This window comes from Salvelinus fontinalis, chromosome 30 (assembly GCF_029448725.1).
Source record: "Salvelinus fontinalis isolate EN_2023a chromosome 30, ASM2944872v1, whole genome shotgun sequence".
Lineage (NCBI taxonomy): Eukaryota > Metazoa > Chordata > Actinopteri > Salmoniformes > Salmonidae > Salvelinus > Salvelinus fontinalis.
This window is the reverse complement of record NC_074694.1, coordinates 17775131-17800417: the sequence shown is the minus strand read 5'-3', so window position 1 is coordinate 17800417 and position 25287 is coordinate 17775131. Positions and strand designations below refer to the sequence as shown.

General features: G+C 42.2%; 1 protein-coding gene across 3 annotated transcripts; it reads left to right on the top strand.

Annotated features, from left to right (window-relative positions):
* Positions 1 to 4042: 4042 nt before the first annotated feature.
* On the top strand, positions 4043 to 24921 carry LOC129828749 (1-acyl-sn-glycerol-3-phosphate acyltransferase delta-like). 3 transcript variants are annotated; one of them, XM_055889922.1, is made up of 9 exons: positions 4043 to 5687; positions 12201 to 12378; positions 19123 to 19292; positions 19508 to 19693; positions 20011 to 20164; positions 21938 to 22040; positions 22264 to 22339; positions 23647 to 23845; positions 24366 to 24921. In XM_055889922.1, exons 2-9 carry the CDS (start codon positions 12201 to 12203, stop codon positions 24446 to 24448), a joined length of 1149 nt encoding a protein of 382 aa, XP_055745897.1. In that variant the 5' UTR covers positions 4043 to 5687; the 3' UTR covers positions 24449 to 24921. The 3 variants fall into 3 exon arrangements, with proteins under 3 accessions (XP_055745897.1, XP_055745900.1, XP_055745899.1); XM_055889925.1 differs by having other exon boundaries at positions 5112 to 5687; positions 19508 to 19669; XM_055889924.1 differs by lacking the exon at positions 4043 to 5687 and adding an exon at positions 9632 to 9856.
* The last annotated feature ends 366 nt before the right edge of the window (positions 24922 to 25287 follow it).

Genomic DNA, 25287 nt, shown 5'->3' with positions numbered 1-25287 from the left:
TTTAAATGTTTTACTCACCTCGGCTGCAGTGAAGGAGAGCCCGCAGGTTTTGGTAGCGGGCCGTGTCAGTGGCACTGTATTGTCCTCAAAGCGAGCAAAGAAGTTATTTAGTCTGTCTGGGAGCAAGACATCCTGGTCCGCAACGGGGCTTGTTTTCTTTTTGTAATCCGTGATTGACTGTAGACCCTGCCACATACCTTTTATGTCTGAGCTGTTGAATTGCGACTCTACCTTGTCTCTATACTGGCACTTAGCTTGTTTGATTGCCTTGCGGAGGGAATAGCTACACTGTTTGTATTCGGTCATGTTTCCGGTCACCTTGCCCTGGTTAAAAGCAGTGGTTTGCGCTTTCAGTTTGGCGCGAATGCTGCCATCAATCCACGGTTTCTGGTTTGGATATGTTTTAATCGTTGCTGTGGGTATAACGTTGTCGATGCACTTTCTAATGAACTCGCTCACCGAATCAGCGTATTCGTCAATGTTGTTGTTGGACGCAATGCGGAACATATCCCAATCCACGTGATCGAAGCAGTCTTGAAGCGTGGAATCAGATTGGTCGGACCAGCGTTGAACAGACCTGAGTGCGGGAGCCTCTTGTTTTAGTTTCTGTTTGTAGGCTGGAAGCAATAAAATGCAGTCGTGGTCAGCTTTTCTGAAAGGAGGGCGGGGGAGGGCTCTATATGCGTCGCGGAAGTTAGAATAACAATGATCCAGGGTTTTACCAGCCCTGGTAGCACAATCGATATGCTGATAGAATTTAGGGAGTTTTGTTTTCAGATTAGCCTTGTTAAAATCCCCTGCTACAATGAATGCAGCCTCAGGATGTGTTGTTTCCAGTTTACATAGAGTCAGACAAAGTTCGTTCATGGCCATCGATGTGTCTGCTTGGGGGGGAATATATGCGGCTGTGATTATAATCGAAGAGAATTCCCTTGGTAGATAATGCTGTCGACATTTGATTGTGAGGAATTACAAGTCAGGTGAACAGAATGACTTGAGTTCCTGTATGTTGTTATGATCACACCACGTCTCGTTAACCATAAGGCACATCCCCCCCCGCTTTTAAAAAAAAATAAAAATATTTTGTTGGTGAATTAGTTTTCAAATAATGTCAAATGATCAAGAAAATGGCCATTATTGAACATGGGGTGAGACGTTGTTAGAAATTTGTAAATAAAGCCAGTTTGTTATTTAGAATGATTTATTTCTGTTTTTAGAGGGAGAGAAACCAAAACCTACAGTCTTCTCATGGATCTCCTAGTCGAGGCCGGCGCTGTACAGTGTAACCAGTCGGGAGTAGTGTACACTACTACAGAGAAACAGTAGCGCCTTGGGACCCAAAAGCATAATCAGTGCTCTAACTCCCCCTTCCGCTGGTCTGGAGCAATGAAGTAGTGACGCAGGGTACCGTACTAAAACACAAAAAAATTACTTTTAGTGGAGCAACCACTGTAGCTTAGTATCCTTATTTACTAAGCTGTATATAACTAAATTACCTAGAGATGATTGTCTTTTACTTTTTGGCTTCAGAAGTAGGTTCAGACTGAACATTGCTCACCCTGTTTTATGTTGGATGGTATTTTCAGGTTTCTGCTGTTTCTTCTGCAGGTTTTGGTTTGTTAGAAGTTTTTTCTTGATAGTAAGTATCCATTTAGGTAATTTTGTCCAACATCAAAGTTTAAGTTATAGAATTTTGATTTGGTTTGAAGATTTTGATGTAGTATCCGGTATAAGTCCTTGCGAAAAAATATCCAAGTTTATCTACATTCAATTTTTTGCAGAAAAACTCATTAGCCCATGAGCTCATGAGCTCTCCTTGTCTCTCTCTCTATATATATCTCTCTCATCACTCGGTGTCTCTCTCTCTCTCTTGGTCTCTCTCTTCCTCTCTGCTCATGCAGATGCAACTTTTAGCTGACATGTAAGAGACTGTGGTGTCTTGGTACATGGATGATCTAAACCAGAAGAAGGAAAAGAATATGAACCGGCAATAAATGTACTTTTGGAACAATGAGATATAAATAACCTAACTAATTTAGTTCTAAGAAATATCTAAGGAGTTGAGGCTATATTATCGCTCTGCTGTCAGCCCATGTTCTAGAAGGTTTTCTAAATGAGTTCAAAAGTAATATAACATGTGAATGTTACATAGAGAAGCACTGGGTAACATCCTATTACTAAATATCATAGGCAGATATACTGTCTATTAGAAGCCCGAGTGCACAAACAGCTCTGTAGGAAACTCTTCGTTAGTGCGACGCAGTTAAGCCACCAGCAGAAGGGGGTACAGGCCAAATAATGAAATAGAAAGTTGAACGGTGGCGAGACATTGTTTTCCCACGTGGGAGTTTCTACACGTGACTTCCCACACAACTGCAACAAGAAATTGCATATTTGTGCAAGATGGGGAAATGTTATCACATCAGCAGTGTGAAAGCCTTACCACCAGTAGGCGACTCACACGACTGACTTCATATCTGGGTCAAAGTGGCATTTTAATGAGTTCGTTTAGGCAGGGAAATCAGGCAATTTCTCAAACGCGTTTGTTCCGTTCCTCAATCTGAACAAACCTACACACCGTTTGGAGATTAATTTTCTGCTGTGGTGAGATAACTCGATTCGTTAGAATACGCTTATTTCAAAGAGCCCTCCATAAACCACGCCCCAGTGGGCAGATCTAGGCATGTTGCACGTTTTAATAGGCATTTACAATGAGCCCGCCGTGGTTCTGTGTAACCTAGTTATTCTAATATATTTGAGACCAGTGTATTGCATTTAATTTCGTCATTGACTTAATAAGTAAGATATATGTGAGTAGTAAACAGGGAAACAACAACGAAGGGAAAGACGATACCTAGTCAGTTGCATAACTGAATGCATTCAACAGAAATGTGTCCTCCACATTTAACCCAACCCCCCTGGATCCTGGATCGCAGACAGTTCGCAATAGAACATTCCAGAGGGTGGAATCGTTTACAAGGCTACCTACATAAATGGGATAATTTGGTTACCACCCGTATTTGGAATACATTGAGTTCGTTGACAAAACGGGACGCATTTTCACACGATGTATTTGTCAAAGGTCCGCGGCGGGTTTGTGTAAATTGTGCGATTATAGTGGATACAGCTCTATAGCAGTGAATGTCTTCTATTAATTTACTGTCAAAGTATTTCTAAGTAGAAGCCATATCAGCCAGGGAAACGAATTGCTCTCACTTTATAATAGATCACTCAGATTGTTTCTGCCTGACTGTGGCTCTTTACCTGTAGTGTTCTTGTAATCACAACAAAACTACTTATTTTGCTCAAATAGAGATATAATTCAATTGTGTTTTCTTTGAAAAGATGGGCCTGGCTGACATGAAAAATAGATTAAGATGAAAGGATCCACAGACACAGAGGCCGATTATGTTTCTGCACATCTCTTTATTTACAATGCTGGTTACCATGGTAACAAAAATGCAAGACATTGAATGCTACCTGAATTGACTCAGAAAAGTAACTTAAGTAGGTCTACAATATCACAGTGAGGTTAAACAGGTGTTGTTCCAACACCTAGTGGAAAGTCATCCCAGAAGAGTGGAGGCTGTTATAGCAGCAAATGGGGGACCAACTCCCTATTAACGCCCATGATTTTGTAATGAGATGTTCGACGAGCAGGTGTCCATGTAACGGATGTGAAATGGCTAGCTAGTTAGCGGGTACACGCTAATAGCGTTTCAATCGGTTACGTCACTTGCTCTGAGACTTGAAGTAGGGTTTCCACTTGCTCTGCAAGGGCCGCGGCTTTTGTGGAGCGATGGGTAACGATGCTTCGTGGGTGACTGTTGTTGATGTGTGCAGAGGGTCCCTGGTTCGCGCCGGGGCGAGGCGAGGGGACGCCATAAAGTTATACTGTTACATCCACATACATTTGTCCATGTAGTGTAAGTAGTCCCACAGCATCACAGCGGGTCAAACAGGTGTGTGTGTGTGTGTGTGTGTGTGTGTGTGTGTGTGTGTGTGTGTGTGTGTGTGTGTGTGTGTGTGTGTGTGTGTGTGTGTGTGTGTGTGTTAGTCAGATTATCCAGTGTCCACAGTGCATGTGGTGTACTATGGTCTTAGTCATGCTCTCACTAACCTTTCCTTCCCGGAGGGCCTGAGGCTCTTGGAACGTGACTGAGGACACCCTGGCATGACACCTGGACTTGCCCTGCCCAATCTCACCTGGCTCCCATCTACCTGCCCATTACTTTAAAGTAATTAACCTATGCGGCTCTGTATCCATTGTCTTACTTACTACCGCAACAACTTGTGTCAATTATTTTCCCATAAGGCTCTGGTCAAATGTAGTGCATTAGTTGTGGAGAATAAGGTGCCCTTTGAAAGGTATTCTGCCTGTTGAGCCACACCCTGCCTTTTGGAAATCATTTCTCCATCTCATTCCAGTTAATCAAATGAAGATGAGATGCTGTGACTATAATTGATGTAGTAAATTACTTTTCCTGTCAATGACTTTATAAATGTCCTTCATTGTGTACGTGTGTCCCTTTTGAAGGTTTAATAAAACCTTCATTCAGCCAAGAAATCAATATTTTCATTGATGTAATATTCAACAGACTGAAGAGTCATGTACCAATGAGATGAATTTGTTGTGTTGCAGTTGTGTGTGGTGTTGTTGCCATTCAGCATCATCTGGCCTTGGTATCATCTAGCCTTGGTACCGTATAATGTATAACTGACAAAATACTTCAGCCATAGCAAATCATTAACGAGAGAAGTCACAGTTCCTGTTTGCGCTAATCTTTATTTGACTTGCTGTAATACGGAGACACAGACTGTATAAAAGCATACATTCAAGAAGCTATGGTCAGATGGAGAAGTAGAGAAAGAGCCAGTGGGGGCAGCAACAGGCAGGTAGAGGGGAGCCAGGTGGGCCAGGCCCATCCAGGCGTCAGACCAGGGTGTCCTCAGTTGCAGTCTAAGTGCTTCAGACACTCCAGAAGGGTTAGGTAGAGCATGGCTAAGATCATAGGGGTAGAGGATAATCAATAGTGTTGCTGTGGACACTGGATAATCTAACACACACCTGTTTAACCTCACTGTGATACTGTAGACCTACTTATGTTACTTTTCTGAGTCAATTCAGGTAGCATTCAATGTCCTGTGTTTGTGTTAACCATGGCAGCCAGCATTTCAAAGAAACCATTTATTTCAGTCTCTAGTTGAGAAAATTAAGGAGTCTATTGATTCAGTCCTTGTTTCGTTTTCACTTATTGTTACCTGGTAAATAACCAAGAACCATGGAAACCAGCTGAACCCAATAATTGAGGTAGCCTAGTAAATGATACGCCCCTCTGGTATGTTCTATTGGGAACTGTCTGGGAGTCGTTTCCCTGTTTACTACTCAAATATATTTGACTTAATATGTCTAAAACGAAATGAACTGCAATACACTGGTCTGAACTATATTAGCATAACTAGGCTACACAGAACAAAAGCGGACCCATTGTAAATCGAGAGTCTTTTTTAGTATTAAAACGTATCCCAGTGCAACATGCCCAGCTCTAACCACTGGGGCGTGGCTTACGGAGCACTCTTTGAAATGAGCGCTCGTAACGCCGTGTTCCAACTGATCGAGTTATCTCACCACACCGGCAGTGTCTGGGCCGCGTTATCGCCACAAAAGAACCAAAGCCTGGGGCAAGGTAGGTAACACACTTTTATTCATGTAATCTAAACGTATGTTTTTTTCACACTGTCTTATTATTACGTTACTCCTGTATTTTCTTATGTTTTGTATACTACAACTAGTATACATATAGTTCCCTGGTAAGAATATTGATTATAAATTAAAACCTAGTTTGTTAGATTTCAATCAATGAAGAAAGCTTTGTGATTTTGAACTATATTAACTTAGTGTTATCATAACCAAAAATAACTTGTTGGGGAGACTCAAATTATGTTGGCTATAGTTTGAAATCATATTTTTTCTAAATCATTTTGCTCTTATGTAATGCCTTTCATTGAGCACTTCAGATAGAAACCAAGTGTTATTTGGAATAAGAAGATGTCATGTGATGCATTTGCTTAGAATGAAAAACGATTTTCCTCTCCCGTCCTGATACTTCCTCAAAAGCATAGGTGAGGTTTGACACCAGCATTCACCTGAGGTAAATTCCTCCATACTAGATTGTATTGTATTGTGGTGCAGTCAGGTAGGGCCAGCCAGGCCAGTCAGCTCTTGGTACACTGTAGTAGTTCCCATGGTGTAACCTAGCAGGGTGTGTCATCAGCATGGTATAATTATCAGATAGCCAGTCAGACAATGTGTACCTGCCAGCACAGGTGTCTGCCTAGAGTTGTGCCCAGTCCTGTTGGGAAGTTGGCTGATGGAAGACAGTTAGATAAGATTAGAGTTGTTCCACCTCAAACAGCACAAGAAATAGGATTTCAACACCCACTATCTCAGATATTTCTGACGTCGTTTCTGTAGTTACTAACAGATACGATTAGCATTTCTGAAACATTGTTTTGTTGAAATATAATTTGATCTCTGAGAGATGAATCTATTTGATTGGACCCAAATTGGTCATTTTAATTTATAGGATTCAGATAATATTCAATAAATATAGTACTCAACATCCCATTTGAACCAAACTTCTTCCTACCAATGAGTAAGACATGAGGAATAAATTTTAAAAAATGGTCAAAACCCACCCACGGACCACCCACATCCCATGCCAATCCCACCCCAACAACCAGTATACAGTATCAGTTCTCTATGTTTAACAAGTAGTATGAAGCTGTAGCTTTGAGTGTTGCTTCTCCATACTATGTAATGTATTCGATGTGTATCGGCTGGTGTTTCTCTCCCCTCTTCAGAGGAATTACTAATTGAAGTCGCTTGCATTATTTACCATAGAGTTGTGTGAAAATACCAGGTTTGACCACTAGAACAAATCAAATCAAATTCTATTTGATACATATAGGCCTGTGACCTCACAATGGCCGATGCGCACGTGTAACAGTATAACTTTAAACCGTCCCCTCGCCCCGACACGGGCGCGAACCAGGGACCCTCTGCACACATCATCAACTGACACCCATGAAGCGTCGTTACCCATCGCTCCACAAAAGCCGCGGCCCTTGCAGAGCAAGGGGCAACCCTACATCTAGGTTTCAGAGCAAGTGACGTAACTGATTGAAACGCTACTAGCGCGTACCCGCTAACTAGCTAGCCATTTCACATCCGTTACACTCACCCCCCTTTCAACCTCCTCCTTTTCCGCAGCAACCAGTGATCCGGGTCAACAGCATCAATGTAACAGTATAACTTTAAACCGTCCCCTCGCCCCGACATGGGCGCGAACCAGGGACCCTCTGCACACATCAACAACGGTCGCCCACGAAGCATCGTTACCCATCGCTCCACAAAGAACGCGGCCCATGTAGAGCGAGGGGCAACCCTACATCTCGGTTTCAGAGCAAGTGACGTAACTGATTGAAACGCTACTAGCGCGTACCCGCTAACTAGCTAGCCATTTCACATCCGTTACACACGCAAAGCTCCATATCTCCAAGCTCCATATCTCCAAGCTCCATATCTCCAAGCTCCATATCTCCAAGCTCCATATCTCCAAGCTCCATATCTCCAAGCTCCATATCTCCAAGCTCCATATCTCCAAGCTCCATATCTCCAAGCTCCATATCTCCAAGCTCCATATCTCCAAGCTCCATATCTCCAAGCTCCATATCTCCAAGCTCCATATCTCCAAGCTCCATATCTCCAAGCTCCATATCTCCAAGCTCCATATCTCCAAGCTCCATATCTCCAAGCTCCATATCTCCAAGCTCCATATCTCCAAGCTCCATATCTCCAAGCTCCATATCTCCAAGCTCCCTATCAAATATCTTGGTTGTAAAATAGTTGCTATTGAGCTGAATATTGAGAGTTGAGAAATACAAATTCTATCTAATAGAAAGCTGAGACCCTCCTGTTTAAGACCTGTTTTTAAAAAACTAACAAACCATACAGGATATATACAAAAACAATAAACAACTTAACATAGCATGCTAGCAGATACCCATAGACGTCCAGTCATTGTGCTAATGCTAGTTAGAATTGGCTCAAGAAACTACCTCTAACTTGCTTCTTTTTTTAATTTTTTACAACAAACAAAAAGATACATGGACAAAAAACATGAACAACTTAACATGACATACATTTCCACAAACATTAATGACATCACACTTGCTCAGACCCACATGTTCCCACTGTATCCACACCTAATGTTTCTAATACTTGTAAGACTCTTCCCCATATGATTTCAAAATGTGTTATGTTGTTTTTGTCTGAATAAAGATTATTATTAGATTCAATATTTAAATAATAGAGAATATGATTATTCTATTCTCTTAAGTTTGGAGTATCATTTGGCTTCCACTATTTAAGTAATAGCTTCTTCAATATAAGTGTTGAAAAGAATATTGTCCAACCCTTTGTGTATCTCACTGCACCCCCATTAGCCATATCTTGAAATATGCAGATAGACGGATTAAAAGTACATTTACATTGTAAAAAGACAGTTTTCTAACTCTGCCCATAACTTTTGGACTTTATAGCACTCCCAGAAGGCATGAATTATTGAGTCATTGTTAGTTTTACACTTAAGATATGACTCTGCCGTTTTGCTGTAGACTTTGGGATTGTTGTCTCTTGTATATTACATTCTATACATTAGTTTATACTGCATTAAGAGTACATTTTTGTTAACTGTAATTTTGTGCCAATATCAGTTCCAAAGCTGTGTTTTTCGCGCATTTGCATTTTGAAATGTTATAGCCTACAACCAGAACACATTTTTCTCTTGAGTGCATGGAGGGAGAGGAGAGTGGCTCACTTATTCCAGCAGCAGGCTCCAGTAAGGGCACAGTGGCAGGACAGACACTTTGATTACAGGAATCAGGAGGACAACACACTTTACTGTTTGACCAAATCATGGTTTTAGGATCAATAGGAAGATTTAAGTGAGGTAACAATTTAAAATATGCTCTTTCTACATTTATAGGCACCATTTCCATTTTTTAATATACATGATCTTAGCTGTCTAACTGATGACAGACATGGAGAAGGTCTCTTTGCTGATGTCGCGTTTGACTTTGAATGCGAGTTTGCATGATCTCAGCTCATCAGAAAACCAGGCCTGCCCATCTTGATAGGGGGCGGGTCGTTGCCCACTGATCAGCCAAAGGCTGTAACAGAGAAATTTGTATAACAGAGAGATTGCACAATCATTTTTTATATGGGCTTCTGGCCATGTCACCTTTTTTCAATCTTTTACTTTTAGATAAAATCATATTTTTGTGTGTCAATTTCAAGCAGCCCACCCAACAAAAAAATGGTCCAGCCCATCAGGCATTTGCCAGATGGCAAATCTGCCACTGGACCTTTATGGATTGTGGTGACAGGCCTACATGTCTCCTTTTAGATCAGTACAGTCTTTCTTTAGTAGACCTCAATGACTTCTATTCAACCAAGATGGAGGAAGGGAGAGAGATCAAGAAGTGGAATAAAAGGAGCTTTATTTTTTAACAGCCAGCTCTTTGGAGGGCAGTGAGCGCTTCACTATGTCAGTCAGGGTCAGGATAACACAACTCTGCCAACTATTGTGGAGCGAGGATGGGGTGACCTTTGCCCCATTAACCATCCAGTGACTAGCTTTTGTAATTCACTTTCTGAAATATTGAACTTCAACTATTTGAAGTGGCCAGTGAGACTAAATACTGTGAATGAAATAACATTGGAACTTACTCAACCGGTTGTCTGGGTGGTTGGTCCTCCTACCTCTGGGAATTTGAGACAACATATCCACAGGTAGGCCTAAGTATTATTAAACAGACTTTTCAAAACTCTGGTAGTGCATTCAGATTTCTGTCACCTGAAGCATGCGCACAGGATGTAAATACATGCAAGCTATGCATGCGTAGTAGTTGAGCAAGGGTGATCTATACTGATGACTGGAAGTTACACTATCTCATTGATGTGTATCCTTGAGACTTGTCTGTCCAACCTGGTCTCAGAGCATTTAGTATTATTCTGTACGTAAATCCGAAACACTCCATTTAGTATGATATGTTACATTTTGTGGGGTATGTATTTAGTTGTGGATGTCCATCACCAATTTTGTTTGCTAGGCTAGGGGCTAGGGTTAAGTTTAGGAGTTAGGTTAAATGGTAACGTCAGCTTGACAAAGGAGCTGACCGTGGACTACAGGAAACAGAGGGCTGAGCATGCCCCCATTCACATTGAGGTAGTAGAGACTGTTGAGAGATTGAAGTTCCAGGGTGTCTACATCACCTATTTTATTCATTTTTATTTTACCTTTATTTAACTAGGCAAGTCAGTTAAGAACAAATTCTTATTTTACAATGACGGCTTACCCCGGCCAAGCCCTAATCCGGACAACGCTGGGCCAATTGTACGCCGCCCAATCACAACTGCTTGTGATACAGCCTGGAATCGAACCAGGTCTGTAGTGACGCCTCTAGCACTGAGATGCAGTGCCTTAGATCGTTGCACCACTCGGGAGGCCACTAAATATCCCAATGCCCCAGGGCAGTGATTGGGGACACTACCTTGTGTAGGGTGCCGTCTTTTGGATGGGACGTTAAACGGTGTCCTGACTCTCTGAGGTCTTTAAAGATCCCGTGGCACTTATCGTAAGAGTAGGGGTGTTAACCCCGGTGTCCTGGCTAAATTCCCAATCTGGCCCGCAAACCATCATGGTCACCTAATATTCCCCAGTTTACGATTGGCTCATTCATCCCCCTCCTCTCCCCTGTAACTATTCCCCAGGTCGTTGCTGTAAATGAGAATGTGTTCTCAGTCAACTTACCTGGTAAAATAACACATAAATTAAATTAAAATAAAAGACCTATCATGGTCCAAACACACCAACAGTTGTGAAGAGGGCATAACAACGCCTCTTCTCCCTCAGGAGGCTGAAACAAAAAGATTTGGCATGGGCCCTCAGATCCTCAAAATGTTCTACAGCTGCACCATTGAGAGCATCTTGACTGTCTGCACCATCGCTTGGTATGGCAACTGCTCGGCATCCGGCCGCAAGGTACTACAGAGGGGAGTAGTGCGTATGGCCCACTACATCACTGGGGCTGAGCTCCCAGTGATGGGAGCACGCATCAGCAACCACAGCTAATGAAGTCACTGAAACCCTTTACAAAGAGTTGCAGTCTGTTTTTGAATGGGTGGCCAGTAATAAACTGGTCCTGAACATCTCTAAAACTAAGAGCATTGTATTTGGTACAAATCATTCCCAAAGTTCAAGACCTCATTTGAATCTGGTAATGAATGGTGTGGCTATTGAACAAGTTGAGGAGACTAAATTACTTGGCGTTTACCTTAAATTGTAAACTGTCATGGTCAAAACATATAGATTCAATGGTTGTAAAGATGAGGAGAGGTCTATCTGTAATAAAGAGATGCTCTGCTTTTTTGAAAAAGCAAGTCCTGCAGGTTCTAGTTTAGTCTTATCTTGATTAGTGTCCAGTCGTGTGGTCCAGTGCTGCAAGGAAAGACCTAGTTAAGCTGCAGCTGGCCCAGAACAGAGAGACTGACTGCATCACTTCTTCTTTTTATAAGAAACATTAATGTGTGGAAAATGTCAAATTGTTTTCATAGTCAACATACACACAGCTCTGACACACACACACTTACCCCACCAGACATGCCACCAGGTGTCTGTTCACAGTCCCCAAATCCAGAACAAATTCAAGAAAGCGTACAGTATTATATAGAGCCATTATTGCATGGAACTCAGTTCCATCTCATATTGCTCAAGTGAACTGCAAACCTGGTTTCAAAAAAAACAAATAAAGCAACACCTCGCAGCACCATGCCTCTCCCCTATTTGATCTAGGTAGTTTGTGTGCCTTGATATGTAGGCTACGCGTGCCTTGTAAAATAATCCTGTAGTTCTTTCCTTTAGCTGTTCTTGTCTATTAATGTTCTATATTATGTCATGTTTTGTGTGGAACCCAGGAAGAGTAGCTGCTGCTTTTGCAACAGTTAATGGGGATCCTAATAAAATACCAAATACCTCCCCTCTCCTCTTCCCTTCGCTCCCCTCCCCTGAATGCCTTCAGGTGTACAACTGACTAGGTATCCCCCTTTCCTCTTCCTTTCCCTTCCTCTCCTCTAGATGGGTCTGATACAGTGGTTGAAGGGCCAGTTCTTGTGTCATCTGGTCATCTGCTATGGGTTCTTTGTCAGCGGTCTCCTGATCAACCTATTACAGATCTGCACTCTGCCCCTCTGGCCAATCAACAAGCAGCTGGCCAGGAGGATCAACTGTAAACTGGGATACTCCCTCACCAGCCGTGAGTAGGATCTATTCTACTGTTCTTTACTTCTACTGCAGGCCTTCTCTTGGCCTGAAATACAAACCGAATATCGCTCTCTTTCCCTATTGTTTCACTTCACTGATTTAAAGGGGCAATCTCAGGCTCAGACACAAGGTATGTGGCAGGAACCCCAGACAATCACAGATTATAAAGGGAAAGCCAGCCACGTTACAGACACTGACGTCTAACTCCCGGACAAACGAAACACCTTTGCCCTCTTCGAGGAAAAAACTGAGCTGCAGAGTGGGCCACCACCGCTAACGAGGACAGTGAGCTCTCGTTCTCCGTGGCCGACGTGAGTAAGACATTTAAGCGTGTTAAACATTGCAAGGCTGCCGGCCCAGACGGCATCCCAAGCCGCGTCCTCAGAGCATGTGCAGACCAGCTGTCTGGATTGTTTACGGACATATTCAATATCTCCCTATCCCAGTCTGTCGTCCCCACTTGCTTCAAGATGTCCACCATTGTTCCTATACTCAAGAGAGCGAAAGTAACTGAACTAAATGACTATCGCTCAGTAGCACTCACTTCTGTCATCATGAAGTGTTTTGACAGGCTAGTCACCTCCACCTTATCCGGCACCCTAGTCCACACTACAATTTACAATTTGCATACCGCCCCAACAGATCCACGGATGTACACTGCCCTATCCCATCTGGACAAGAGGAATACCTACGTATGTAAGAATGCTGTTCATCGACTTCAGCTCAGCCTTCAACACCACAGTGCCCTCCAAGCTCATCATTAAGCTCGAGGCCCTGGGTCTGAACCCCACCTTGTGCAACTGGGTCCTGGACTTCCTGACCGACCTACCCCAGGTGATGAATTTAGGCAAAAACGCACTGTTCCTCAACACGTGGGCCCCACAAGGGTACGTGCTCAGCCCCCTTCTGTACACCCTGTTAATCCATGACTGCATGGCCATGCACATCTCCAACTCCATCATCAAGTTTGCTGACGAAACAACAGTGGTAGGTCTGATTACCAACAACAAGACCGCCTACAGGGAGGAGGTGAGGGCCCTGGCGGAGTGGTGGCAGGAACATAACCTCTCCCTCAACGCCAACAAAATGAAGGAGCTGATCGTTGACTTCAGGAGGCAGCAGAGGGAGCACGCCCCCATCCACATTGACGGGGAGAGGGTGAAATGCTTCAAGTTCCTCTGTGTGCACATCACTGACAACCTGAAATGGTCCATCCACACAGACAGTGTGGTGAGAAGGCGCAATAGCGCCTCTTCAACCTCAGCAGGGTGAAGAAATTTCCAGGCCATCAGACTGTAAAATAGTCACCTCTAGCCGACCTCCGCCCAGTACCTTGCCCTCAACTTAGTCACTGTTCCTAACTGGCTACAACCCAATACAATACCCTGCACCTTAGAGACTGCTGCCCTATGTAGTCATTGAACACTGATCACTTTAATAACTGGGTGGTATGAGCCATGAATTCTGATACCACAGGTATGACAAAACGTTTAGTTTTGCTGCTCTAATTACGTTGGTAACCAGTTTCTGTTTTGATGTCTTCACTATTATTGCAGACTGATGAGAGAAAAATAAATTACCTGGACTGATGCATTACACACAGACTTATACACAAAGCCCACAGACCGCAATACCTTGCTATGTGCGGGTAGTATGCATCCTCTTCCCCTCAAGAATGGTCTACCATACAGCCAGTTATGCAGGGTTAAATTAATCTGTGGCCACCAGACAGATTTTGACCGCAATGCTAAAGAAATGACAGAAATTCAAAATGAGAGACTATAAGGACAAAACTCTTGATGCTGCAATGATGAAAATATCTCAAAAACCAAGAGAGGAATTACTAAAAACTCAACCAAAGAAGAAAAACAACGCAACCGTCTTTTTCACTAAGAACACCAAGAGTTTGGAGAAAATGAACGCAATCCTGAAAAAGCACTCGCATATTCTGCAATCAGACAAAAAAATGTCACTCCTCTTCAAGGATCCCCACTGGTGGTCTATAGGTGTGGTTGCTATATTGGAGATAGCTTGGTGAGACTGACCTGCCCCCTGAGCCCACTCAGACACTCAAATCAAATCAAACTTGATTTGTTACATGCGCCGAATACAACAAGTGTAGACCTTACTGTGAAATACTTACTTACAAGTCCTTAACAAACAGTGCAGTTCAAGAAGAGTTAAGAAAATATTTACCAAATAAACTAAAGTAAAAAATAATAAAAAGTAACACAATAACATAACAATAACGAGGCTATATACCGAGTTAGTGTGCGGGGATACAGGTTAGAGATAATTTGTACATGTAGGTAGGGGTGAAGTGACTATGCATAGATAATAAACAGCAAGTAGCAGGGGTCAATGTAATAGTCCGGTGGCCATTTTATTATTTGCGGAATTATGGCTTGGGGGTAGAAGCTGTTTTGGAGCCTTTTAGTCTTAGACTTGGTGCTCCGGTACCGCTTGCCGTGCGGTAGCAGAGAAAACAGTCTATGACTTGGGTGACTGGAGTCGCTGACAATTTTATGGGCTTTCCTCTGACACCACCTAATTATATAAGTCCTGGATTGCAGGAAGCTTGGCCCCAGTGATATACTGGGCCATATGCACTACCCTCTATAGCACCTTACGGTCAGATGCCGAGCAGTTGCCATACCAGGTTGTGATGCAACCGGTCAGGATGCTCTGGATGCTATAGAACATAGAATAGCTCTGGAAGCTATATAACTTTTGGAGGATCTGGGGACCCATGCCAAATCTTTTCAGTCTCCTGAGGGGGGAAAAGGTTTTGTTGTGCCCTCTTCGCGACTGTCTTGGTGTGTTTGGACCATGATAGATCGTTGGTGACATGGACACCACGGAACTTTAAACTTTCGACCTGCTCCACTACAGCCTCGTTGATGTTTCCTGTAGTCCCCAATCAGCTCCTTTGTCTTACTCACGTTGAGGGAGAGGTTGTTGTCCTGGCACCAAACTGTCAGTTCTCTGACCTCCTCCTTATAGGCTGTCTCATCGTTGTCGGTGATTAGGCCTACCACTGTTAAGCAAACATCATTAAGCAAACTTAATGATGGTGTTGGAGTCGTGTTTGGCCACGCAGTCGTGGGTGAACAGGGAGTACAGGAGGGGATTACGTACACACCCCTGTGGGGCCCCAGTGTTGAGGATCAGCGTGGTAGACGTGTTGTTGCCTACCCTCACCACCTGGGGGCGGCCCATCAGGAAGTTCAGGATCCAGTTGCAGAGGGAGGTGTTCAGTCCCATGGTCCTTAGCTTAGTGATGAGCTTTGTGGGCACTATGGTATTGAACGCTGAGCTGTAGTCAATGAACAGCATTCTCACATAGGTGTTCCTTTTGTCCAGGTGGGAAAGGGTAGTGTGGAGTGCGATTGCATCATCTGTTGGGGCGGTATGCGAAGTGGGTCTAGGGTATCCGGGAGGATGCTGTTGATGTGAGCCATGACCCGCCTTTCAAAGTACTTCATGGCTACCGACGTCAGTGCTACGGGGCGGTAATCTTTGAGGCAGGTTACCTTCGCTTCCTTGGGCACAGGGACTATTGTGGTCTGCTTGAAACATGTAGGTATTACAGACTCAGTCAGGGAGAGGTTGAAAATGTCAATGAAGACACTTGCCAGTTGGTCTACGCATAATTTGAGTACACATCCTGTAATCCATTTGGCCCCACGACTTTGAATGTTGACCTGTTTAAAGTCTTGCTCACATTGGCTACCAAGAGCATTATCACACAGTCATCCAGAACAGCTGGTGCTCTCGTGCATGCTTCAGTGTTGCTTGGCTCAAGCGAGCATAAAAGGCATTTAGCTAGTCTGGTAGGCTCGCGTCACTGGGCAGCTCGCAACTGGCTTTCCCTTTGTAGTCCGTAATAGTTTTCAAGCCCTGCCACATCCGACGAGCGTCTGAGCCGGTGTAGTAGGATTCAATCTTAATCCTGTATTGATGCTTTGCTTGTTTGATGGTTCATCTGAGGGCATAGCAGGATTTCTTATAGGCGTCCGGATTAATGTCCCGCTCCTTGAAAGCGGCAGCTCTAGCCTTTAGCTCGATGCGGATGTTGCCTGTAATCCATGGCTTCTGGTTGGGATATCTACAGTACGTACGGTCACAGTGGGGATGATGTCGTCGATGCACTTATTGATGAGGCCGATGACTGAGGTGATATACTCCTCAATGCCATCGAATGAATCCCGGAACACATTCCAGTCTGTGCTAGCAAAACAGTCCTGTAGCGTAGCATTCGCGTCATCTGACGACTTCAGTATTGAGCGAGTCACTGGTACTTCCTGCTTTAGTTTTTGCTTGTAAGCAGGAATCAGGAGGATAGAATTATGGTCAGATTTGCCAAATGGAGGGCGAGGGAGAGCTTTGTATGCATCTCTGTGTGTGGAGTAAAGATGGTTTTTCTCTGGTTGCATGTGACATGCTGGTAACATTTTTGTAAAACTTAAGTTTGCCTGCATTAAAGTCCCCGGCCACTAGGAGCGCCGCTTCTGGGTGAGCATTTTCTTTTTTGCTTATGGCCTTACAGAGTTGGTTGAGTGCGGTCTTATTGCAAGCATCAGTCTGTGGTGGTAAATAGACGGCTACAAATAATATAGATGAGAACTCTCTTGGTATATAGTGTGGTCTACAGCTACAGTACTCTACCTCAGGCGAGCAATACATTGAGACTTCTTTAATATTAGACATTGCGCACCAGCTGTTATTGACAAAAAGACACACACCCCCACCCCTCGTCTTACCAGATGTAGCTTCTCTGTTCTGCAGGTGCATTAAATCCCTCCAGCTCTATATTATCCGTGTCGTCGTTTAGCCACGACTCGGTGAAACATAAGATATTACAGTTCTTAATGTCCCGTTGGTAGGATAATCGTAATCGTGGTCATCCATTTTATTTTCCAACGATTGCATGTTAGCAAGTAGAATTGATGGCAGTGGGAGTTTACTCGCTCGCCTACGGATTCTCAAAAGGCAGCCTGATCTGTGTCCTCTTTTCCTTCATCTTTTCTTCACGCAAATGACGGGGATCGGGGCCTGTTCCCGGGATAGCAGTATATCTTTCTCGTCGGACTCGTTAAAGGAAAAAGCTTCTTCCAGTCCGTGGTGAGTAATCCCAGTTCTGATGTCCAGAAGTTATTTTTGGTCATAAGAGACGGTAGCAGCAACATTATGTACAAAATAAGTAAAAAAAAATACGTTACAAACAACGCAAAAAAACAAATAAAATAGCACTTGGTTATGGGCATGTAAAACGTCAGCCATCCTCTTCGGCACCATCTTACTCTTGACACCCATTCCAAATGGGAACTACAAATGTGGCTCATGCGCACAGTGCAATAGCACTATAAAAACATCCTTCTTCAGACACTCACATACAGGTCGAAAAATCCCTGTAAGGGGTATCATCACATGCAAGACTAAGGGAAAATCTATCTCATCACCTGTTCATGTGAGAAAGCCTATGTAGGACAAACAAAAATACAATTAAAACAGAGCATAGTTGAACACCGCAGCTCAATCAGGTGTGAGAACATTGACTATCCAGTAGCAGCTCACTTTGTTGAAGCTAACCATCCCATCTCCTCCCTCAAATACACAGGCATTGAGCATGTTGCTCTACCAAGGAGAGGAGGTAACATTGAGATCCTACTACTACAAAGGGAGGCTTACTGAATATCCTGTCTAAAAACATTGACCCCTATTTGTAGAATATTCACTCATCTCAGGCCACAATTATCTCTTTGAATAAGTCTTATAAATGGTTATATTCTTTCTACAGCTTATCAGCATACTCCCAAAATGTTCCCCCAGTTGATGATGCTTATTATGCATTATGGTTGAATCAAAAGATTACATCTAACAATTTTTTTTAATGAAATAGGAAACTTACATATAAAATGTGAAACTGAATTAAGCAATAATGTATGTTGATGCTAATATTATCTACAGAAATTCAATTGTGTCATATGGTAACACTAGCCTAATATATTCAATATGACAAACTTTTTTTTTTTTTTTTAACAGTTTCACTCAATTCATTCTAATTCCCTTAATTATGACACCCCTCACTATTGTCACTAGTTGTCTACACAATCTGGTTCAAGCATTCATGACATTACCCTGAAGGCACAGTGATGTGGAAACATTGGTGATTTACCTAATAAATTACTGGGAGTTTATATATTGAGTGTGCAACTCTTTGTTTATTTTTATAGCTTGGAGCTATACATTTTGTTACACCTGCAAAATATGTGTACGCCACCAATAAAATCTGCAGTTCAAACAATAACAAAGTGGCCACCCCGCCATTGTTTTGGTAAAAAGCTGAGGGATGGCAGTTCATGACCATCCATGAAATCAAAATTTTAGTTTCAACCATCTTTTGAGGATATACAGTGTTTGTTTCCAATTGCATTGTTTACAAACAACAGAGTAAAAAAAGCGTATATTTTGGATTTTGGTGGGGATCGACAGTTGAACTAAGCTCGAGGAATTTCTAAGTTATATTCTTCAAGAATCAATGGGTATATATCACCCATTTAAAAGTAAAAAAAAAGTATGTACCAACTGCAGATTGCCCCTTTAAGTGCACTGATGCTGCAGGAGGGCTATGCTCTCTCTAACATTGTGCAATAACTGCAATGCAAAGTTTCTGTACCTGCTGACAGTGGTATATTATTACACTTTTCTCTGTTATGCTATGCGTATTCCCCAGAGTCTGTGGCTCTCTTAGAGTGGTGGTCTGGCACTGAAGTCACGCTCTACACAGACCCAGAGAACTACCGACTCTACGGTAAAGAGAATGCCATCGTCGTCCTCAACCACAACTTTGAAATAGACTTTCTGTGTGGCTGGACCTTCTGTGACCGATTCGGGGTCCTTGGGGTAAGAGAACAGGGCGCTTTCTCTATTAATCAATCTCAGATTCCTTGCATTCTCTCTCCTTGCCTCCTTCTCTCCTTGGACCTTCTCCTCCAATACCGTTGAGAACGAGGTGAGGAAGGTGGGAAGCAAGGAATTGCTTGAGAAAAGACCCAGATTTTCTGAAGTTCTTTGATGCCCTCTGTACTCAAACACATTAACAATCTTTCCCTTTCCAGGCCTCCAAATGTTTAGCCAAGAAAGAGTTGTCGTACCTGCCTGTGATTGGCTGGATGTGGTACTTCCTGGAGATGGTGTTTATTAAGAGGAAGTGGGAGGAAGATAAGAGGAACTTTGTCCAGAGTCTTCAGAACCTACGGGATTACCCTGAGAACTTCTGGGTGAGCCATCAATCAACTAGTAAAGTAATTAATTAATCAATCAGTCAATCAGTAATGACACTTAATAGTCCGACGTTGATTAAGACATGGATAGTTCATGAGAGGATGTGACGTCTTTTAAAATTCCTTATTCCAGCTTTCTTCACAACTCACATGAGTATGCAGTTTGGTTGTTCATCTAAAAGATTGCATGGATTGACACAACCAATAATGTCACGAGTCTAGGAAGGATAACAATGTGAGAATATAATGATACTCTCCTTGTAAACATGAGCATGCAGGTTCGTTGGTAAATCTAAACACAGTTTTGATGCTACAGCGAATCTCTAATTGTGTGCCAGTTCTTGCTCCACTGTGAGGGAACACGCTTCACAGAGGAGAAGCATCGGGTCAGTATGGAGGTGGCAGAGAAGAAAAGCCTGCCCAAACTCAAACACCACCTCCTGCCCAGGACCAAGGGTTTCTGGGTAGCCGTCCAGAACCTCAGGGGGACAGGTGCGGAACCCTGTAGAGCTCCAGAATGACCAAACGCTACACGTCAAACTCATGAGCAGGGTTGAGGAGTGACTAATTACATGTAATCTGATTACATAAAAACTGTAATCTGTTAGAGTTCCAACAAAAATATTGTAATCAGATACTTTAAAAAAATATATATTATTTTTAAATTCCGAAAGGATGTTTGTGAAAAAATTAATTGACAACTTTCTGTTTTCTCAATAATATTCAATTCAGCATTTAAAAAAGGTGCAAGTTTTAAGTTTGTTCCACCTGAGCGAGTCTGACCACAAGTCAGAGACCACTATGATGACGCACCAAAACATTTGATGGATCCTTTTTGTCTTCTTTGAATGCCTCTTAAGGGGAAAGTAGTCCAAAAGTAACTGAAAGTAATCAGATTGTTACTGATTGTAATTTTGAACAGGTAACTAGTATCTGTAACGGATTAAATTTATAAAGTAACCTACCCAACACTACAGAGGAGTATTAGGGCCAAGTGAAGAGGAAAAATAAATAAGTGATGGGTGGTGGTACTGGTTTGCACAGATAGTATTTTAAAAACTTTAAATACTTTAGTTTAAATTTAAATACATTTTCGGGAATATTCAAAATGCAATTTTGTAAATAAAGTGGCAATATTTTTATTAGAAAGAAGCAATATTTTGAGAATAAAGTGGCAATATTTTAATTAGAAAGAAGCAATATTTTGAGAATAAAGTGGCAATATTTTAATTAGAAAGAAGCAATATTTCGAGAATAAAGTCGTAGTTGTATTTGGTTATTAACTGCATGCCTTCCTGGCTCCCTATTGCTGTGCGCACCACCGTTGAAATGCCTGAGATGACTGGTGAAACTATACTTTAGAATTGCCTTTAGTAACAAGGAAATCCTTGCTCTTTTAGAACATAATAACCACATTATTATAAATATTAGGACCTGGAAGAGGTTGTGCCACGGTGGCGTGCACAGCAACAGGGAGCAAGGCAGACATGCAGTTAACCATATCCCCTACTATGATCTCCCACTATAATCTCCCACTGTAATCTACTACTGTAATCTACTACTGTAATCTACTACTGTAATCTACTACTGTAATCCCCCACTATAATCCCCTACTATAATCTACTACTGTAATCCCCCACTATAATCCCCTATAATCTACTACTGTAATCCCCCACTATAATCTACTACTATAATCTTGAAATATAACTGCAATATTATTCTCAAAATGTAACTTTATTTAAAAAAATATTGGCTTTATTCTTTAAATATTGCCACTTTATTCTCTAATTATCGCCACTATTCTCGAAATATTGCTACTTATTTGAAGAACTATCCGTGCAATTACCACCACAAGCTATTTTTTTCTCTCTTCACTTGGCCCTAATATGGGAGCGGCAGGTAGTCCTCCGGTTAAGAGAATTGGGCCAATAACCGAAAGGTCGCTGGTTTGAGTCCCAGAGCCAGCAAGGTGTGAACATCTGATGTTCTGCCCTCGAACAAGGCAGTTAACCCTCAGCAACAGCTGCTCCCTGGGTGCCGATGATGTGGACATTGATTAAGGTAGCCCCCCGCACCTCTGATTCAGAGGGGTTAGGTTAAATGCGGAAAACACATTTCGGTTGAAAGCATTCAGTTGTGCACCAGACTAGGTTAATACTCTTCCGTACAACCCTGCTCATGAGTGAATATCTAAGTATTATTTTTAATATTTTGGATGAAGACCGGTGCCATTCAACTTTTTGTTTTTCTCTGTTACCCCTTTAGTTGCTGCAGTGTACTGTTGTACATTAAATTTCAGAAACAACGAAACTCCAACCTTGTTGGGGGTTCTCAATGGGGAAAAGTATCATCCAGATTTATATGTAAGGTATGGATAATATGAATTCATTTTAAACCTGCATTTTCTATCGCAAGTTGGGCAAGTGCTATGAGTGGGACCTGGAAGAGCCAATGGTTAGAGGCATAACTCACTGATCTCAAGGCCCATATATTGTCTTATTGGACTGTTTTGTTTGTACTGAACCATAAAGTTATTTTGAATTGAATTGGACAGCTAAAAGAAATGTTTCCTTCTACATTTCTGTCTCTAGGAGAATCCCACTGGAGTCCATACCAGAGGATGAGGCCGAGTGTTCTGCCTGGCTTCATAAACTCTACCAGGAAAAGGTGTTCTTATTGGGGAGAGGGATTACAATTCACTAACTAAGTATTTGTACAAGGTGCAGTTTGCATCTATTTGTTCATTAAGGGATACAACACAAAGGACAAGTTAAACTCTCTTAATTTATACTTTATCTTCATGTCAGTACCTACTCTTCACCCTTAAATTATAACTTTGTTTTGTCGCCAATGTTTAATTCAAACATTACACCAAACACTTTCTTCGATCACTTGCACAATCCGACCCATATGTACAGTACATTAACTGATGTAAAATGGCCCTTTGGCCCCTGTTAGATTCATTTTGATTTGATTATTATAGTGTCATGCGTCTTCAACGATGCCCAGCTCAAATGGATAAGATTAGATGGTGCTTTGTCTGTTATTCACAGACGTGTACTACGTACAGACATTCTCAGTCCTGTTGAGGAGTTAGCAGTTGGAACTGAGTGAGTTTCCAATAGTACAGTACATTGTACAGGGAATTGTTACCTGTTTACACAGGTAGCTCAATTATGATCTTTTGCCCAATTATGGGCAAAGGATCTGATCTGATTTATCAAAAGACCAATAATTGGACAAAAGATCAGAATTGGGCTGACTTTGTAAACGCAGCTATAGTCCTATTCACAGTACTCATGCATTGAACAGGTTGCCACTGAAGTTGTCTGCATTGAATGCTTGTGATCATTCTACAAGAACAAGAAGTTCCTATTAAACAAGACTATTGGAATGAAGAGAGTTTATGTCCTGGTTCTAATGTGAGTAGGTAGTCAACCTTTATGGATTGTGGTGACAGGCCTACATGTCTCCTTTTAGATCAGTACAGTCTTTCTTTAGTAGACCTCAAAGACTTCTATTCATCCAGGAAGGAGCGAGAGAGATGAAGTGGAATGAAAGGGGAGCTTTATTTTTGAGCAGCCAGATCTTTGGAGGACAGTAAGCGCCAAGGACAAAGCTAAAACTCTCTTAATTTACAATATCTTAATGTCCATACCTACTCTTAACGTTGTTCTGTCCCCAATGTTTAATTCACAAACATTGCACCAAACACTTTCATTAATCTGACCCATTTGTACAGTAACTGATGTAAAATTGCCCTGGTTAGATTAAATTAGATAGTACCTCATAATACTTAATTGCACTGTGTTAAGAGATCCACTACAAAAATACATGATATAGACAAGATCAGAGACATACAGTTCATAAAAAACACCCCTCCCGTCCCACTTTTTTATGGTCATGGCTGTGAAGCCAGTTGTCTATGCTCCTGTCTGTAAGATAATTGATGTGGTCATGTATCGTTGTTCCAGGACAAGTTCCAGGAGGACTACAGCCAGACAGGGTGTTTCCCAGGCCCCAAAGTTACCCCACCATGCAGACCCTGGGCCCTGATCAACTGGCTGGGCTGGACCTGCCTTCTTCTATACCCCCTCTGCCTCCTCCTGGTCCAGCTGGTCAACTCTGGGTCTATTCTCAGCATCCTGGCCACAGTTGCTTTCTGCACTGCAGGTGTGTCATCTGTATATTTGATCAACTAGTGGCCCCCGAGCCAAATGTGTTGCAAAAGTCACCAACCAGGATAACTTTGGCGATAAGGGTCTCGATTCAATCTGTGCCGCGGAAGATCTGCGTTGTAGTGCGATTGACATTTAAAGGTAATTTACGGTTGAACCATCATATGTAGTGTGTACCTTGAATGCAGTCACATTGCCTTTAACTTGCACTACAATAATGTTCCGCGCTACGGATTGAATTGATCCCAAGGTGTACTTATTTGTACCTTCTCCCTAAACTTAGCCATTATTAACCATCTAATCTGTCCAAATATTTGAAAGGCAGCAACCAAGTCTGATACTGATCAAGAGCTTGGAAAGTAGTAAATTATATTTTATGCCTTGTCATGAGCATGTCTGTAAATGCATTGGTACTAGCCCTTATCTCATTAATTCCATTGACAAACATCTACTGGATGCTGTAACATGACCCTCAGCATACAGTATGTTCAAGTCGCTTTCCTTTCTATTCTCAGTGTCAGTCGGTGGGCGCTGGATGATTGGACAGACTGAGGTTAAGAGAAGCTCCAGCTATGGGGTCGCACTGAACAACAAATGAGGGGATGACCTTTTTTAAAACTTCAACCAAGTTCAATTTACAATTGCAAGATTGATTTCTTGCTAGCACCAGAGCGTCACTCACATTACTAATCTGATAACTACAGCACAGTTCACCTCATTCCAAGAAATACTTGGTAACTGGTCAGGGATAGCATTGAAGTCAATTCAAACAGGATAAGACAGGGTTGACTGGTGCTTAAGTCTTTTGAGGGCACACCTGTCTAATGGCAGTCTAATATGACCGTCTTCATCTTGTCGATACATGGGAATGTACTGAACCTATACAATGCACAGATACGTTCAGGGCATGCATCCAGGTTGTTCAAGATGTGTGACTAAAATTGGCACTGTTGTGACTTTGTTAAATGCACTTTTATTAGTTGTGATTTGATATGTGAATGGACAATGTTTATTTGCATGCATCACATTTTTTCTGTAATAAAGACCAAAGAATGAAAGCTGTAAAAAACACCAGAGACCACATGTGCAATCCCTTCTATTTTAAAGATCCTGTTTCAACATTACTATGCCATGTTTGAATCTAACTTTAGGTCATGACACACATTTCTTAAAAAAAGATTTATTAATATTGTTTGTACATAGCAAACACGAAGAGCAGCAGAGGACCAGAATGTATGTGTTCAGCAGCAGGGAGTGAGCGTGCAACTTTGTCTTCTCTTATTGGTTGGATATGCGCCAGCTGTCCAATCAGGGCACACCATCAATCCATGCCTGAAACCTATAGAACCCCACCCACATCCCCTGCACCCAAATGGCACACTCTTCCTTATATAGTGCACTACTATTGACCAGGACCATAAAAGTAGTGCACTATAT

What these genes read in the sequence shown, in the direction of transcription:
- LOC129828749 (XM_055889922.1), top strand. Translation starts at nt 12,201, where the DNA reads ATGGGTCTGATACAGTGGTTGAAGGGCCAGTTCTTGTGTCATCTGGTC. An exon ending in ACCGATTCGGGGTCCTTGGG is followed by an intron (nt 19,293 to 19,507) that starts GTAAGAGAACAG and finishes TTCCCTTTCCAG; the next exon opens with GCCTCCAAATGTTTAGCCAA. An exon ending in CCAGAACCTCAGGGGGACAG is followed by an intron (nt 20,165 to 21,937) that starts GTGCGGAACCCT and finishes TTACCCCTTTAG; the next exon opens with TTGCTGCAGTGTACTGTTGT.